General features: G+C 52.3%; 1 protein-coding gene across 10 annotated transcripts in view; it reads right to left on the reverse strand.

Annotated features, from left to right (window-relative positions):
* The window catches only part of PRDM16 (PR/SET domain 16), a 306,350-nt gene that overhangs the window by 26,182 nt on the left and 263,575 nt on the right, over positions 1-16,593 (reverse strand). For all 10 annotated transcript variants that reach the window (XM_071798575.1, XM_071798576.1, XM_071798578.1 and 7 more), the window contains 5 exons: positions 14,249-14,383; positions 9,933-10,035; positions 5,169-5,367; positions 2,937-3,084; positions 2,134-2,287 (listed from right to left, as the gene is read on the reverse strand). In XM_071798575.1, coding sequence (XP_071654676.1) covers positions 2,134-2,287; positions 2,937-3,084; positions 5,169-5,367; positions 9,933-10,035; positions 14,249-14,383 — 739 coding nt within the window. The remainder of the gene's footprint in view (positions 1-2,133; positions 2,288-2,936; positions 3,085-5,168; positions 5,368-9,932; positions 10,036-14,248; positions 14,384-16,593) is intronic.

Genomic DNA, 16,593 nt, shown 5'->3' on the forward strand with positions numbered 1-16,593 from the left:
GATCTGCTTTCCCTGTAGTCCTGGCATGGCAGGAAGTATTGAAGGCTGAAGGGAGAAGATCTCTGCCTTATTTAATCAAACCCACCCTTTCTTTAGTGCCATTAATAGCAGGTAACCGCTCCACAGGGCTGTCCTATAAATACTTCGCCAGCCAGGCCTCAGTTCAAATAGAAGCGGGGTGAGATCTTGTATGCATTACGTTATTAAGACACCTTAGCAATGCTACGTTAATGCTACATCAATGTTTTCTTTAACAACCTGTAAATACCGAGCTCTCAAAACGTGATGTTTTAATGACCTCTTTCACCTACAGACTTTGCTGGTGTGGAAGGAACAGGCAAAGTTAGGAAAAAATCCCACCCAAACTTTTCTATATATCAAAACACTGTAACCTATTATCCGATGCCTCTTTCAACATCGGAATAAATCCTGCTGCTCGGTGAATCCACGCAGCTCTTTCTCAGCAGAATTGCTGCTATCACCGTTTTGTGAACACGGCAGGTGAGACAAGGAGAGGGAAGGCGTGCTGCCCACCCCAACCCGGGTTCTCCTGACACCCCCTCCTCCCCCTCAAAGTCCCCATCCCTCCACTCCCCCTCTCGCCTTTTACCAACAGGTACAAGCGAGTGTGACTTTCCCTTTGTTTTTCCTAAATCTTCAGAATTTCCATCCATGAAACGACTGCCAGGAGAATATTTCACTGGCAGCTCCGAAAATATAAGGGGGAGTCCCTTCTATTGAAATTCCTAGCAAAGATTATTAAAACTTAACAAAATTCTCTAAAGAAAAGCGCGGCAGGTATGAGGACTCACACCCTCCTCCTAAAACAAGGACAAATGGAAAATGTTTGTTTAGGTCTCTGGTTATACAACGATTTAATAACGCTGTGTCCTGCCCCTCTCTTGCTGTTCTGTGGTTGTGAAGTTTGGGGATGTTTTTAAGCCAAGGGTAGCAGTGTAACAACCACCACACAGGAACGGGAGAGCAAAGCGCAGCAGCGGCTCCTCGCTCCCTGCTAATGGGTTCCATGCTCACGCATGCGGCTCCACCTGGCACATCTGAGCCGGCGGGACCCGCCGCGCGGTGCTCTGCACGCTGATCTACACTGACAACCCCTAATTCTTATGAGGTGAGAGTGAGGAGATTATGAGAAGAAATCATTCATCTCGCTGCAGCCATGCTATGAGATCCAAATTATCTCTTTCATGTGCCCGTCATCTAATGAAGGATTGCATCAAAATGAGCAATAAGAGTATTTTTTCTTCCTCCACTGACACCCATCTGATTATCTCAGAGCACATTAATGAAACGAGCCTCCCAGGATACTCCTGCATGCTGTTCCCATTACAGCAATAGGGGAAAAGAAGGCAGAAGTGGGTTCAGTGGCTTCCCTACCGTGACATCAAAGCCGGAATCCAACCCAGATCCCGTCCTGCGCCTGAGCCGCGTCGGGAGGAGCCCCCGCGGCTCCCCGGGCTGTGGTGGCACAGCCGCTGCTCTGCGCTGTTACCAAACCCAATAGGTGCTGCGTCAATTAAAATAATATACAGCCCTGAGAACGACAAGGGATGAGATGAACGGCTCTCGGGGGAAAAGGCCCTTTTGGAAACACTGCACTAAAGTGAGCACTGAGGACACAGTTAATCTGCTATTTATTTGGCTCCCCAGCATTATCCAGATGAAACACACAGTAAATAAAGAAGGAAAAAAAACCTCTTTCTAAAAAACATCTTCTTGTGTCTGTGACTGTTCCAAATTCTTCACTACAGCTACAGGATTTGAGGCACCCCTGAACAACACTTCGATCAGGCTGTGTCAGCTGTTTATTTACATCACCAACATGAATGTCCAAAAATCATTAAGGACAAAAAAAAGATGAGAGGAAGAAAAGATACGAGCAAATGGCATCGCTAGGACTGCTGGGAGACGCGGCTTTTAACTCGCCAGGAAAGGCACAAACTGCCGTGGATGTTTGCTGGAAAAACAGGGAGCACGCAAAAAGAAAGAGAAAGAAAACGAAAGGCTGTGGAATTTCATCTTGTGCTCTGACCTATGAAACCACTGGGGCTGCTCCCGGAGGGGCAGCTCGTAGCGGGGGCCCTGCGGGATCTGTGCGGTTACAGGACAACTTACATATGAAAGGTTTGACGGTGCTGTGGATGTGCTTGTGCTGCTTGAGGCCGGACGAGGTGGCGAAGGTCTTGCCGCAGTCGGGGCAGGCGTGCGCCCGCGCGCCCACGTGCTGCGAGCGGATGTGCCGCTGCAGGTTGCTGGGGTCCGTAAACACCTGGGAGAGAAAGCGCCTTGAGGGGGACACGGAGCGGCGGGGGAAGAGCGTCTATGGGAAAAGCTTGGTGATGTTTGCCGTTTGTTGCCATCACCGCTCCTGCCCTGTGAGACCACACCTGGAATCTTGTGTCCAGTTGTGGCCCCTCAGTTCCAGAAGGACAGGGAACTGCTGGAGAGAGTCCAGCGCAGCCACCAAGATGCTGAAGGGAGTGGAGCATCTCCCGTGGGAGGAAAGGCTGAGGGAGCTGGAGAAGAGGAGACTGAGGGGGGACTCATTCACGTTTACATTACACATTACATGTGTAACCTCAGCTGGGTGTTCCTGCTCCATGGGGGGATTGCACTGGATGAGCTTTCCAGGGCCCTTCCAACCCCTGACATCCTGTGATTCTGTGGCACTGGGAGGGCAGGAGTTCACCTCCTGCACAACGTCACCTGCCACCCTGGGAGATGCTCCAGCACCCAAAGGCAGGTCCTCGGGGCGATGCTGAGCTCCACAGCCACACCGAGCTGTCCCCGTGTCACCACGCTCCACACCACGGCCAAACCACCAAACCAGGCTGGTGTGTGTCCCCCTGGGCTCCTTCCCCGGGTCCCCGCGCCTGTCCCAGGCAAAGCTGCTCGCGGTCCCCCGTCCTGCCCCGTACCTTAACACAGTTTTCACATTCAAACCGTTTCCCGCTGTCGTGAGACATTTGGTGCCGAATCAGGTTGGATTTCCAGTTGAAAGCCTTGGGACACTGGTCGCACTTGTACTCGCGCTCCTCGGTGTGGATCACCATGTGCTGCTCCAGGCTGGGGGACAGAGACACGGGCTGAGCCACCCGGACCGGCACCGGGGACACAGCACACAGCACACACCGTCATTGAAACCCAGAGAGAAGGTTATAGATGGTGACAGAGAAACAGCCACGAGCCGGGGTGTTTTCCAGGTCTCGCTGCCGAGCGCCGCTGCAGAACTCTGTGGAAAGCAGGTGAGCGGCACAGCGACCATGAGAGGGGCAGCGAGACGCAGATACCACTTTGGTTTTTGGCATTTATTTCACTGCCCTATTCTGCCTCAAAACGTCGCTGTGTTTTATAATACATCTTATTAAAAACCTGAGTCGGTTTACAAGGGGGAGACGGAAGGTAAAAGCAGACCTGACCCCGCAGGTTCCTGAAGGGATAAACGAGCGCTTTGTGACCAAGCGTCCTGCGGCATCCCCGCAGGGAGAGACAAGATACGAGCTGTTGCTGCTGAGAATATCACGTTGCCGTTTGCACGGGCACAAAGCCCACGGCTTCCCAGAACACAGCAACTTAACATTGGAAAGAAACGTGATAAGGTGCAAACACATTTCACTTCTAAATGTCAGACATCTTTTATTACTTAACTCGGCAATTTCCACTTCTGCCAACTGGCAGCTTCTCCCAGGCCAGGAGGATGATGATGGCGAAGCGGTGCTGGAGCGGGGCCAGGGCAGCGATGGCTTTTCAGAGAGAGAACGGGGTGCTCTCCCTCCCTGTGCCCACCCGCTGTCCCCGCTCAGCCCGCAGAGCCCTGGGGACACCCAGGGACGGCAGCTTTGGAGCCTGGAAACCATCCCAGTGAAGACCGAGTGCTGTAAAATGTACCGAGGGCGCTGGAAATGCTGCACCTCCCAGGCCAGTTCCTCAGAAACAAAGGAAGGAGCTTTGCGTCCTTCGCTGCCTTCGGTGGAGTTTAATTGAGTTATGAACTCTCTTTCTTACTGTGAATTCTGACAAACATACGTGAAACCTGCTGCTGCCTGAAATCCCCTGCAGACTGATATTAAACCACTGCTATGGAACTTTAAAGCAGGGCTATGTTTTAATAGGAGCATTAAAACGCAGCACTAGGAACAAGGGCAGCCCTGCAGCAGGTGGGTGTCACCACGGGGCTCGGTGGGACTGCGCCCCCCGATCTCTGCAGCCGCCAGCCCGCTGGTCCCCAAAGAGCCTCCCTGCCTCCAACTCACATCATCAATATTCACACTCATGCCCCTCACAAACTGCCAATCCACTCAGTTTAAAGCAGCAATATTCATTCCGCTGAAGAAATGGCGTTCTTAACACTACTAAATTTTGTACACATACAAAGAAATATATACCTTTCATATACATATACAAAAATAGGTTCCTGTTAACTGTGATTTATGAGTTTATTTAGAGCAAATATGGACAAACTAATACGCTGTTTAGAGGCAAGTACCTACCGGGATTAGCAAAACATTTATTTATTTAGTCAGCTGCTAAATGCTCAATTTGGGTTCCCCAGTGGCACTCCTGATTTGATCTGTATTAACTTCTGAAAAATTACAAGACCATCTAGGTCTGCTGGCCGGACAGATCCCGTGTTTTTGTGCCTTTCTCAGCACACAAAAGGCAGCAGATTGATGGGGGGGGTAGATGTGGACATTCTCTCCCAGGCCCACCTGGTCCATCAGGAACACTCGGGGATGCTGCTGCCTCTGCCTTTCCCCTGACGAAGAAATGACTTCACATTATCTGCTTGAAAAAATCCCCAAGCGAAATACTTGGGACCCATGCTCTAGAAGGCAATGCAGCCAGCACCCATCTGTCACAGCCCTGAGGAACTCACAGGCAACTCAGAAAACAACCATTTAAACTTGATATTGCCAATAAACTGTGGGTGCTTCTACCAGTGGATAATGAAAAGCATCAGTCTGTGAAACTAAAGTGGAACAAAATGCCACCTCATAGCTAATGACACTGGAGGAACCCAAAAAGGCCCTTCCTGAGCCCTGTGGACAACGGGAAGCTCAATCAGCTGTCCCAGCTCCCACCCTGGTCCCACATCCCCCAGTACCAGCCAGGACGGTGCAGGAGCAACGCGGGTCTGGGTGTCCCGGTACCTGTACTTGTTGGGGAACATCCTCTCGCAGTCCTTGCACTCGTAGACCTGCCCATCGCCGAGTCCCTCCTGCTTGATGTCCTCGCTCAGGCTCTCGTACAGGGAGCCCACGGCGCTGCAGGCGTACTTCTTGTGCCGCCGCAGGTCCAGCTTGGACTGGAACAGCTCGTCGCAGTCCTCGCAGCGAAACGTGGGCTCTTCTGCAACAGACACACAGACGGTTTGGACTGCTGGGTCAAGGGGTCTGCTTTACCCAACAGATGTGAAGAAGATGTGATATTCTGCGAGGATCTATCAAACAAACCAAGAGGAAATCTGCAGAGAGAACCCAAGGTGGGCTGTGCTCACAGGCTGCTTTCACTTTAGGCATTAAAAGAACTGCACCGCACACCCAGGAGAGATCTCGTTTTCTCCGGACTCTGCTGAAACCCACAAGAATCAGCAGATCACAAAACACTGGGGTACTTCTGGAGCACCGCATTCGTTTGCCATGAGCGCCTCTGAAATTATGAATGAGCTTTTCCTCAAAAGGGGCTGCCAGGGAAGAAAGGGACAGACCACAGCGACAGACACCGGGAAGAGCAAATCGCCACAGCACAAACCTGGGGAAGCTCCTTTCTAAGAAAATGTCTTTCTATTACAATGTTATCCTCTTAACTCGTCCCACAGCAGCAGCAGCTCAGGGCGCCATCAAACCCGACGGGTTCAAAACCAGAGCACCGTGAAGAAAGAAAGGGAGCCAAATTCTTTGTTGTTGTGCTTTTTCTAAAAAAAAGATCTAATGCACATAATAAATTATTGTAGTCAAGGTCAAACAAATTAAAAAGAGGGCAGCTATTATGAAGTTTACAAGGCAGCATCCTGACCACGGTGCCAAGCCAAACAATCAGCTCAGAGCTGTAAATTTTCCAGGAGAGCGACCTCTGCGAGGAGTCAGGAGGCTCCGGGTTCCTCCACCCGCGCAGCTTCTGCAGCCGCCACCGGTCCCCGACGCCGCGCGGCCCCGTCCCCCTCTGCCCTCCTCTGCCTCCGGGCTCTGTTCCGTATTAGTTTTATTCTCTTTTTCTGGTAACTTCAGTTTCCGAAGGAAAGGTTGTGGTAAAACACATTAGCTCAGAGGGAAGGGAGGAAATACTCTGCGAGACGCGGCAAGAGCCGCCGCTGTGCTGGATCCGTCCCCGCGGGAGGGGACAACGGGGGCCTGGAACCCTGTTCAGAACCTGCAGCCTTCCAGCGAACCCTCGTTCAAACACCCCATGCACTTGTCTTTCCTAAGTGCCGCACAGTTACAACCACTTAGGCTGTGCTTTAAGGGCTGAAGTGGTGTTTTATATAAATCAGGGTGAATTTTGGTAGTGTGACAGGAGCACAAGCGCGGGCAGCGTCTCACCCAGAGCGCCGATTCCCCGCCTGCGCCCGGCAGCGATCTCCTTTCTCCGGCTCTCTCGACACAGCCCGGTTAAGCTCAGGCTGTGGTTTGCAAGTTGCCTCTGCGGTGACTAAGAAAGAGCAGATCCCATCGGCTGCGACAAGCAGCGAGGTGGGCAGATAAAACCCAAAGTGCTCCACACCTACGCGGAAAGTATCGACATGCCCACGAACTGGAAACAGTCAAACACAGCTAGAAAAGAAAATACCACTGAGACACGACCAGCGAAGCTTTGCTGTTCATCCAGGCAGCGCGCACAGCGGCTCCGCGCCCCCTCTGCACACGGGGTGAACAGAACAGAGATGCTGCAGGATTCCCTGGACTGCAGAATGAGGGATGTGAGAAGAAATAAAATCCCGCGGGTCAACACTTGCCTTTGGGGGATGAAAAGGGATTTTGAATAACAAAGGAGACCTAAGGGAAGAAAATACCCGTATCTCTCCCATTTCAACTGGTTTTGACAGATCATGTACTCTGACATTGCTGTGAAGTGGATCAGGCCCCGCTCTGCTCCCTAGAGAAATCCTATCCGCTGGCATTTGGCAGAATAGAACCAATGTGTATCTCAGGTGTTTTATTTCCCCGGGGAGGGAACCCTGGAAATCAGGATACAAAGAACTACCCAGCAGTATCAGCAGAGCGCGTATCACCTACCATTAAAATAATCCAAACTACTTACTATGAGCGGGGGGGGAATTCCAGTATCAGATGTCTTGTTATTGCATTGGCCTTGCACCAGCGGCATGAACGTTACCCAGCAAAATTTAAGATTTCATCATGTTTATGGACCAAAAAGATTCTTGGCACAGGAGCAGCAAGGGGGGAAGAAGAGACAAACCTGATGGCACCGGGTGTCCCGACCCAGACACGGGCTGAGGAGCGGCCTCGCCACCACCGCTCCGCGTCACCCACCAACCCGTCAGCTCTGCACCGAGGTCTGGCCCGTGGTCTCTGTGCACCGAGGGCCGGCCCATGGTCACTGTGCACTGAGGGCTGGCCCATGGTCTCTGTGCACTGAGGGCTGGCCCATGGTCACTGTGCACTGAGGGCTGGCCCATGGTCTCTGTGCACTGAGGGCTGGCCCATGGTCTCTGTGCACTGAGGGCTGGCCCATGGTCACTGTGCACCGAGGGCCGGCCCATGGTCACCGTGCACTGAGGGCTGGCCCATGGTCTCTGTGCACTGAGGGCTGGCCCATGGTCTCTGTGCACTGAGGGCTGGCCCATGGTCTCTGTGCACTGAGGGTCAGCCCATGGTCACTGTGCACTGAGGGCTGGCCCGTGGTCACTGTGCACCGAGGGTCAGCCCATGGTCACTGTGCACTGAGGGCTGGCCCGTGGTCACTGTGCACTGAGGGCTGGCCCATGGTCTCTGTGCACCGAGGGTCAGCCCATGGTCGCTCTGCACTGAGGGCTGGTCCATGGTCACTGTGCACTGAGGGCTGGCCCATGGTCTCTGTGCACCAAGGGTCAGCCCATGGTCTCTGTGCACTGAGGGCTGGCCCGTGGTCGCCCTGCACAGGCTCCGACACCGGGCTGAGCTCAGGGTGTCGCTGGCACTAACAAATCCTGCTTCAGAGACCGCACTAACCCGATAAATGCTTTCAGAGCTACAGAGGTTTTAGAGCTCCGGCCCTCGCACATCACTGAACTGAACAAACCCCATCTGCTCAGTACAGGCTCGTGCTCCAGTAACATTTCTCTGCCATCACCAACACCACAGCTTGTACACAGGTAGGGAAGATGGGTGATAAGAAATGCTTGTGCTTCAGAATATTAGGGTTTGGAAAGAGAAACATTCAAAGAAGAGAAGAATCAGAGAACTGACAAACCCCGATGAAAAGCCCTGTGACCACACGTGTCGCCACGAGGAGGCTCAGGACCGAGCTGAGACCATCTGGTATCTGCTTATTGTCTTTATATCACACACCAGGTTTGCAGACCTCGGGTTCATTACAGTTTTTCTTTTCCTTCTTCAAGCAGCAAAAATAACAACATTGCCCTTCAGAACAAGTTCTCATTAAAGTTTTCCTCTTTGGTTAAGCAGCACAAATGAAGCACGGCCCTTCAAACAGGGTTTGCTGCTCCAGCGCCGCACGGGGAGAAGGGATGAAAGGAAAAGAAAAACCCAGTCACAAAAAATTGCTGCCTGTTCTCTGCGTCTTGTTTGTCAAATCTATGGTTATATGTGTCTATCTGAAGTTCCATCAGCAACACTCAGGACAAAGCAGGAATGTAACAGAAAAATAAATCAGTGCCTAATAGCTTTCAGAGAAACCAAGGGGAACACAATTATGTGGCATCTACATGCTAATCTACCAGACTTGAATCTCAAAGGAGTTCAAGTGCCCTACTCCAAATTCCTGCAGTGATAAGGGGTCTGCAGCGTTCCGCTGGGCGCGAGAAAAGACTTTTATGATAATTATCTTTGTGTAGAACAATTTTGCATTTTCTTTCTTCTTAATTCAGAATGGAAACGGGGTGCGAGGCAGCAGGAAGATAGCATTACCGAAAGTAGAAAGTATTAAGAAGTCAAATATTTAATGTTGGCCTATTATAATTTGAAAGCAATTATGTGGCAAAAGCACTAAACGTTACCAGGAAGACACAGATAAATGTTACAGAATGACGGAGCTGGAAAACAAGGAGCACTTTTTGCTCGTTCAAAGAAAAGCCAATTAGAAACAGGGATGTGAAGCAGCCGTGAGGTTTCTTTCTGGTTTCTCCCTGACATCAAAAAGAAAAGGCGTGTGCTGCTCCATCACTGAGAACACAAATCATTCATCTCTGTGTGCTCATCTTGGGAAAACTGTGAACTTTTCTGGGGGAACACTGACAATAGAATCCCAAACCTGACGTGTCCGTGAGCCAGCGCCCTCCGGTCATTCACTGCACCAATGGACCTTCAGCGAAAGAGCTCCACTGCAGCACTGCAGGGCCCACATTCGGCAACACTAATTCTGTTCCACAATAATTCCACCCTCTGCTTGGCCTTGGAAGCATTTGGCCCATTTTTATTAAACCTAAAGAAACACAGCGACCCTGGGAATTCAAAAGGCACCTCCAACCGCATTGAAAACCACAACGTCCCTCAAAGAGAAGCAGCAAATTAACCTGTTGCATGGCTTGAGGTTAATAAAAGCTCGCTCGCTATCAATGGCTGAGGCAGCTCACCAGAAACAGTGAAAATCAGCACAAATATTGCCAGCGGGAGCAGGGGCAGGCGCCGGAGCAGGGGCAGGCGCCGGAGCAGGGGCAGCACTGGCTGGGCGCTCAGCACGGCCAGGATTGCTGGGAGAGGTGCAGAAAGGTCCTGTCTGGTGAATCGAGGCCTTACCTTCCATGCTGGGCGCCATGTTCCCGAGGGAATAACCACCTTCCTTCAGACACACCAAGAGCTCTTCTCCCGGCTCAATTTCTTTAATAACTTTATAATAGATCTGGGAATCAGAAACAAAAATTGAGACACATGTTAAATATGCAAAGACTTGCACTTTACATTTTAACCAATAACTGAAATTATTCCAGCTAATAGGGGAGGCTGTCACTTGATTTGTGTGATAATTGCTACTGAGAGCTCTTTTTTCCTGCCTTTATTTTCCTCCATGTGTGTCAGCATTTCACTCGCCTTGGACAATAAAGCAGTATTTATGGTAACAGCCTCTCTCCTTCAAATTACACAAAATCTTCCCATTGTTTTCCCTGCCTCCCATAAGCTTGGTGTATTTGTTATAGCAAAGGGACGATTAAACTGATGGAATTGACACATTCAAGTCTCTGCTTCTCTCAGCCAAAATTGGTTTGATGATTAGAGCGCTGAATTAGCAGATCCGCACGGAGCTGTTTGTGGATCCCTCTCACCCGGAGCCTGAGGATCCGACCCCCAAAGCCACGGTCTGAACCAGCCCAGGGAGCAGCTGGACCCTGCTCAGAGCTCCTGATCCCCACAGGACCTGGGTCTCAGAACCCAGCGCCGCCCCCCCTCTGCACCATTGTCACAACGCCCGGAAACCAAAGCAGACCCCCCAGACCATGTACCAGCCGCATGCCCCGTCCACCTTCCATTTAAAGTGCGCCTTTAATAGCAATGCACAAAATTATTTTTCAGGATATCGCCTACAGTTTACCCAGAAAGATTCCCCAAATTAGCTGCCGCTCAGTTTCTGCCCATCTGCTGTTTATGGGGAAGACACAAAACTCTTAAACATCTGTGTGGGCTGCTTTATACAGTCACTATGATGCATTTTTCTTCTCAGAGCCTCTTTTCTCCCTTTGCATGGAAGTGAGAGGCCTGGGACCCCCTGCGCCGGAGGCACCGCAGCTGCCTGGGCTCCTCTCGGCTCGGCCGCTCCGTCCCAGGAGCCGAAATCTGCCCCAAGATGCGGCACCGCTGCCCGGGGCAGCCCCCCGGGCACCCGAGAATCCCGGCTCTGAGCTCTTCCTCCAGACCGAGTTCGGGAAACTCCCAAGGGATTAATAATTCGTTGCAACTAAACATAAAAATAACCATGTACCGCGCGCCAGTGACCGGTCCCGGTCCCGCGGGTTTGTAACCAGGGTCGCTGCTCACCCCGCCCGGCTCCGGGAGCAGCTCCCGCCGCCTCCCCCGAGCTGTTCCCCCGCAACCGGACCCGCTCCTGCTTCGGCAGCGCTGGGGGAGGGCTCGGCCGAGCTGCCCCGGCAGCGCCCGCCACCCGCACCGGGACCCGCACCGGGATCCGTAATGGAAGCCGCACGGGGACCCGCCCGCAGCGGGACCCGCAGCTTTCCCCGGGAAAGCCCGAGCGAAAGTTGCCGCAGCTGCCGGCGCGATGCCACTTGCGGGCGGCCCCGGCGAGGGCGGCGGAGCTGCCGGTGAGCGGGCGGGAGCAGGGCCGGAGCGGGATCGGGCCCGCGGCGCGCCCCGCCCGACCCAGCAGGGGGCAGGCTCCGCCCGCCGCGGGGTCCCCGCCGAGCGGCCGGTGCGGAGCGGGGCCGGTGCGGAGCGGGGCCGGTGCGGAGCGGGGCCGGTGCCGAGCGGGGCCGGTGCCGAGCGGGGCCGCGGGAGCAGCCCGAGGGGTCGGGACGCCTGAGCTGTGTGCGCTCCGGGGCGCGGGCAGCGCCGTCCCGGGGCCGCTCCGGCGGCAGCGGCCGCGATGTCCCGTCCTGTCCCGTCCCGTCCCGTCCCCGGCGCGTCCCGCCCGCCGCCTCCCCCGGCGCGGATCAAGCGAGGGAAGCTGGGGCTGTACCGGGGTTTGCGGCGTTGCCCGGGGCCGGTGGGACAATCGCTGAGATCAACCCCGACACCGCAGCCCCGACCTGAAAAAGCCCTTTTTGGTAAAGTGAGATCAATGCGATGCGTTTGGTTTGTGCAGGTGTCTCCATTCATCCTAAGCATGCTCTAAACCCCCTCAGTTTCTTCTGCAAATTAATTGAGATAGATTAATATCTTGCATGCAAACAGATTAATACTGCCCAGCAGAACGGGCATAAAATCTCTCAACAAGAGTTTCAAACCAGCAGCAGCGGCACAGCCACAAACCCAAACTGAAATGTAACTGCCTGTGATTTACAAGGTGTCCCAAACCGCACAGAAACCCGGCCTTGCGCTTGCCAGAACCCTGGTGCAATTTTCGTCACGGTTTTCTGCTGGTTTGTAACCAGTTCTCCCACTGAAGATACATCCATCCTCACATCTACCGGATACGCCATCAGAAAACGGGATTTACTAACACATCAGAACATTTACGTTCATGAATCATTTATGTTCATAATTTATACAAAAACTCCACACGTTACCTTTTCTTATTTCTCACAACAAAAGGGCACCTCTCCTAACTACCAGTTTTATTTAATATAGAATAGCTGACAATACAACTGAGGTTCTGTGCATCTTTTCCTTGAGAAAAAGTGCTTTTGAGGCAGACAGCCCAGAAACAACGTGGTGTTTCAGTACCAGGGCAATAGATGGAGATGAAACACGTCAAGTGAGAAAAGTCCGTCCCGGTATTACCTCATTATTCAAGTATCTTTCATAAGAAACAGCCCTGTTTACCTGCCGTTCGAGTTACGGCCACTATTCATCTTCACCTCATTGCGGCAACGCGTTTGTACTTGGGGAAAAAAGCACTTTAGAGAGCTGAGAAAACAGCTGCAGCGTCTGCCCAGAGATCAAACCCAGCCACCAACTGCAGCCACGGCAGCGGAGCTGATGGGCAAACCAGCCAAAACAAGCCCCAAAGCGGTTGGTTTACGTCCTTGTCTTGTGAACAGTGACCTGCACTAGAAATGCAAGGAACACCACGGGAAGCGCCGCTGCTGCTGCTGCTCCGCGGCCCCGGCCGCGTCTGCTCGGGGCAGCCGGGAGCCGCTGCTTCTGGCCCGGCCGGGGCTGCTCGTTCTGCTCCCGTTCAGCCGCTTTTCCTCCTCTGGGGTCGCCTTCCCTTTGTTCTATTTCCTCTTTTGTGTTACACACCTAGGAATCCTCAACAGCCACAGAACGCGTATGTAAAATACACATAAAATATCTCCATTATGCGCACGCGAGATTGACTCACTAAACAGAGGCCCTATTTTTTCCACCACTGTAGCTCCTGTTAGGCTCTTTTTTTCCAATATATGTAACACAAACAAAAGCAGCAGCTATCATTCCGAAAGCAAGCTCATGGCTATTATATTTATTACATATACGCTGTTTAAGATTAGTCTCCTGAATAAGAACAGCTAAACTGCTGTAGTGTTTGCCCCATGAAGGCAGCAGTAGCAACATGAAAATATAACCCAGGAGTCATGTATCATTTTCCAGATCCATTTAGCAAATCATTTCATTTCTCTACACTTTTTTTCCAGTCCTCCTTGAGAAACAGAATTATCTCGGTTAATCAAGGATCTTCTGTTCCTTTCAAATACCTATGAAGTAAGAATAAATATAAAGAAAACTGGCTAACATTATTTTACGTGTCAAAATTGGTTTCACGATTGGAATATAGTTAATGAATATATGAACTGACGTCTTTCTAAATAGCAGCATTTTAATCTGCACTTCGGGGAGGACAAAACCAAACGGAAAGCAGCACGTTCCGAGGCCCAGACCCTGCTGCCCGTTACTTAGAAATCCAGGAAAATCCCCTGAAGAGCCCTGGGAACGTTCCCGAGCTACAGCAGCGTGAGGAACACAACGTGGTCTGGGGGGGTGCAACGGACGGTCTCCCCGTGTAAACATGTTCATTTTTTTCCAGAAAAGCAAACGGTTTTGATTAAAGCTTGTCCTGGTCTCATCCTCACAGTGCTGCTCAGTTACTTTGTGGGTGATCTGTTACTGCAAGGTCTTTACTTTCACTGCAGGTTTTAGTTCTCTCCCTCCTCAGGGGACTCCCAGACCGCGTCCCCTCTCGGTCCCGAGGGTCACGGGGTGGAATCCCTCTCTGCCACCTCTGTCCGCTCCTCACAGCGAATTCCTACGGTATCGATGGCAACAAAACACCAAGACTGGTTCCCATTTGTCTCATTGTGTTTTGTTACCATAACCTGTGTTTCACACCATCCTCCCCACCACAAACGGAGTCCCGCACCAGAGGATCCCATCAGCGCAGGGGGTTTTAGGGATGAGCCCCTTGGTCACCGCATTCGGTGCTGCCCCACACACGGGCTGGACCGGCGAGGCTGTGCGGTTACCTGGTCGTTGAGGTGGCACAGGGCCAGGTTCTGCTCCTCGCAGGAGCAGCTGCCGCGGATGAACTTGAGCCAGGTGGCGGAGCCGCTCTGCCCGGCGTCCACTCCGAACTTCTCCGTGCCCAGCTCATCAGCGACCTGCAGGGGACAGGACAAGAAACGCTTGGTCATGCGACACCAAGGGATGGCTACAGAACCGAGACAGAAACCAGAACTGTCTGCAGCGCAGGATGCCAAACAAGAAATAGGAAAGCGGGATGGTGTGTGTAATTAATAAAGATGCACGTGACAAGACTAAAATCAGCTCTGAGGCATAATCTGCAGTTCCTGGTCGGCAGGACCTCCGAGGACGTGCGCCTGAGCTGTCCACGGGCTACAGGTGCAGGATCACGCACAGTTCTAGCATCCACACCAGCTCAAGTAATAAGGCGCAGAACTCCTCCAAACTGGATTAATTTAAATGGTAAGGCCCTTAGACTGCCCCATCTTCACACCATCTGTTTTACCCTTTCATGCAAGGTCATTTTCTATCATACATAAAAAATCACGTTCCTTTTTTGAGTAGACTTTCAGAACAGGTCACTTCCCACAGGGCTGGGAAATGATGCTTTGAAAAGCGCTGTAATGAATGGTGCCTCCGCTTACAGAACCACAGCAGTGACACCAGAGGATCCCATGTAAAATTTGGCCAGTGTGCAAGAGAGGAATCCTTCCAAATAAAACCCCAAAGCGAGTGCAGGTGTGAAAAAAAAAACAGGTTAATGAGATGGTTGTGGTCTAAAGAGAAGCACTGTTTTACCAGCAAGATACTTGGCATGTTTTAATTCCTAAGATAGCACAGTTTGATGGCACAGAACCAGAAATGATGCTCTGCATTCCACACCAACGCTGGCAAAGATCCATTTCACAATTCACTCAGCAAAGCGCAGTTTAACCATGGCACAGGCTGCCCCTGGAATGAGGCAGAGCCCCTGGTGCTGGGGTGGCCGGGCCGGACCCTGCTCGCGAGCCGGCCTGCGCCCCACGGAAACGCCTGTCCCTTCGGTTCCCCGCTGCCCCGCCAGCCCCGGGTCCCCGCAAGGTCCTTCAGTCATCAAAAGCTCTTAGCATGCTTTACTAGCCATTCATTAATTCAACCAAAATCTCATGGGATACCATAATCCTTCCCACCTATTTCAAGGCAGAGAAAAACAGAAAAGGTAGGAACAAAGGAACGATCAAAACCCAGCGATGGCGGCAAATCCAAGTGTCAGGCCAGGCCGGGAGGTGCTGGAGCGACGTGGTCGGCAGAGACCCCGGCCCCAAACACACCGACCTACGGCAAACACCGCGTTTCCTCCCAGAACCGGTGTTCGTTGGGACAGAACTGGTGGGAGAAACAACCCTCCTGTGCTGGGATCCGCGGGAAAGGACTCTGAGCAAAGCGCGCGGCGGTGACGCCACAGGAAGCCAAGTCAAGGTAGTTTGGAATTCATAATTTTAGGTTTTTTAAAGCGTTCTTAACGCGGGTTGAAAAGCTCCACGGAGTTTACTCCAGCTAAAATAACAACTTCTGTTTTATCTCAGGGAGCTTCTAGGAACATGGAGGGTGACTGAAGCTGTTGACTGTTGTTGAGATTAAAGTACTTGTCTTGGCCTTACTGACCCCCAATTAACTAACGAAGCAGAATGGCCCGGCCAGCACTGGACGGAAAGCGATCAGAGACCGTCCGGAAAACGAGACCGGGAGGAACCATCCACGTTCTGCTGTTTATTGGAAGCCACTCTGGGTACATCGCATAGTTTAAAACGGTCTGAACGAGCAGCAGCCCACGGACCTCCCACCCCACTCATTTACACAGCAGCGAGCGGAGAAGTGAAGTCACCCCGGGAATACAACACGGAAACTCCAGGGCTTACCAACAGCCTGTTCCATTTCCCAGCGGTATCTCCCGGACACCTCTCCCGTGTTCCAGAACAGTTTGTTGGAGACACTCGGTCCGCCCTGGGAAGAGCCAGAATTCAGCCCAAACCCCAGCTGCTTGCAGGGCCCTGCAGGGCGCTCAGCAGCTCAGCACAGCGTCCCGCCACAAATCACCTCCGACCCTGCGGTTTGATCTGAGTGCAGCTCGAAAACCCAACAGGGGTGTGAAATCTCACAGATCAAAACGAGAAAGAGGTCGCATGAAACCCTGAGAACTTCAGCCCCTGTTTTTCACACACGCTCTCTGCAGCCCGTAAATAGCTCAAGGCATCGCGAGCCCTTCGAGTATGACTGTCCCTTCTCGAACGGGCCGGGTCTGCGTCAGCAATAGGGACCTTGGGAATCCCAGCAGCTGGAAGACAACATGTTATGGAGCAGAAGGGAG

Source organism: Patagioenas fasciata, chromosome 23, assembly GCF_037038585.1.
Source record: "Patagioenas fasciata isolate bPatFas1 chromosome 23, bPatFas1.hap1, whole genome shotgun sequence".
NCBI lineage: Eukaryota > Metazoa > Chordata > Aves > Columbiformes > Columbidae > Patagioenas > Patagioenas fasciata.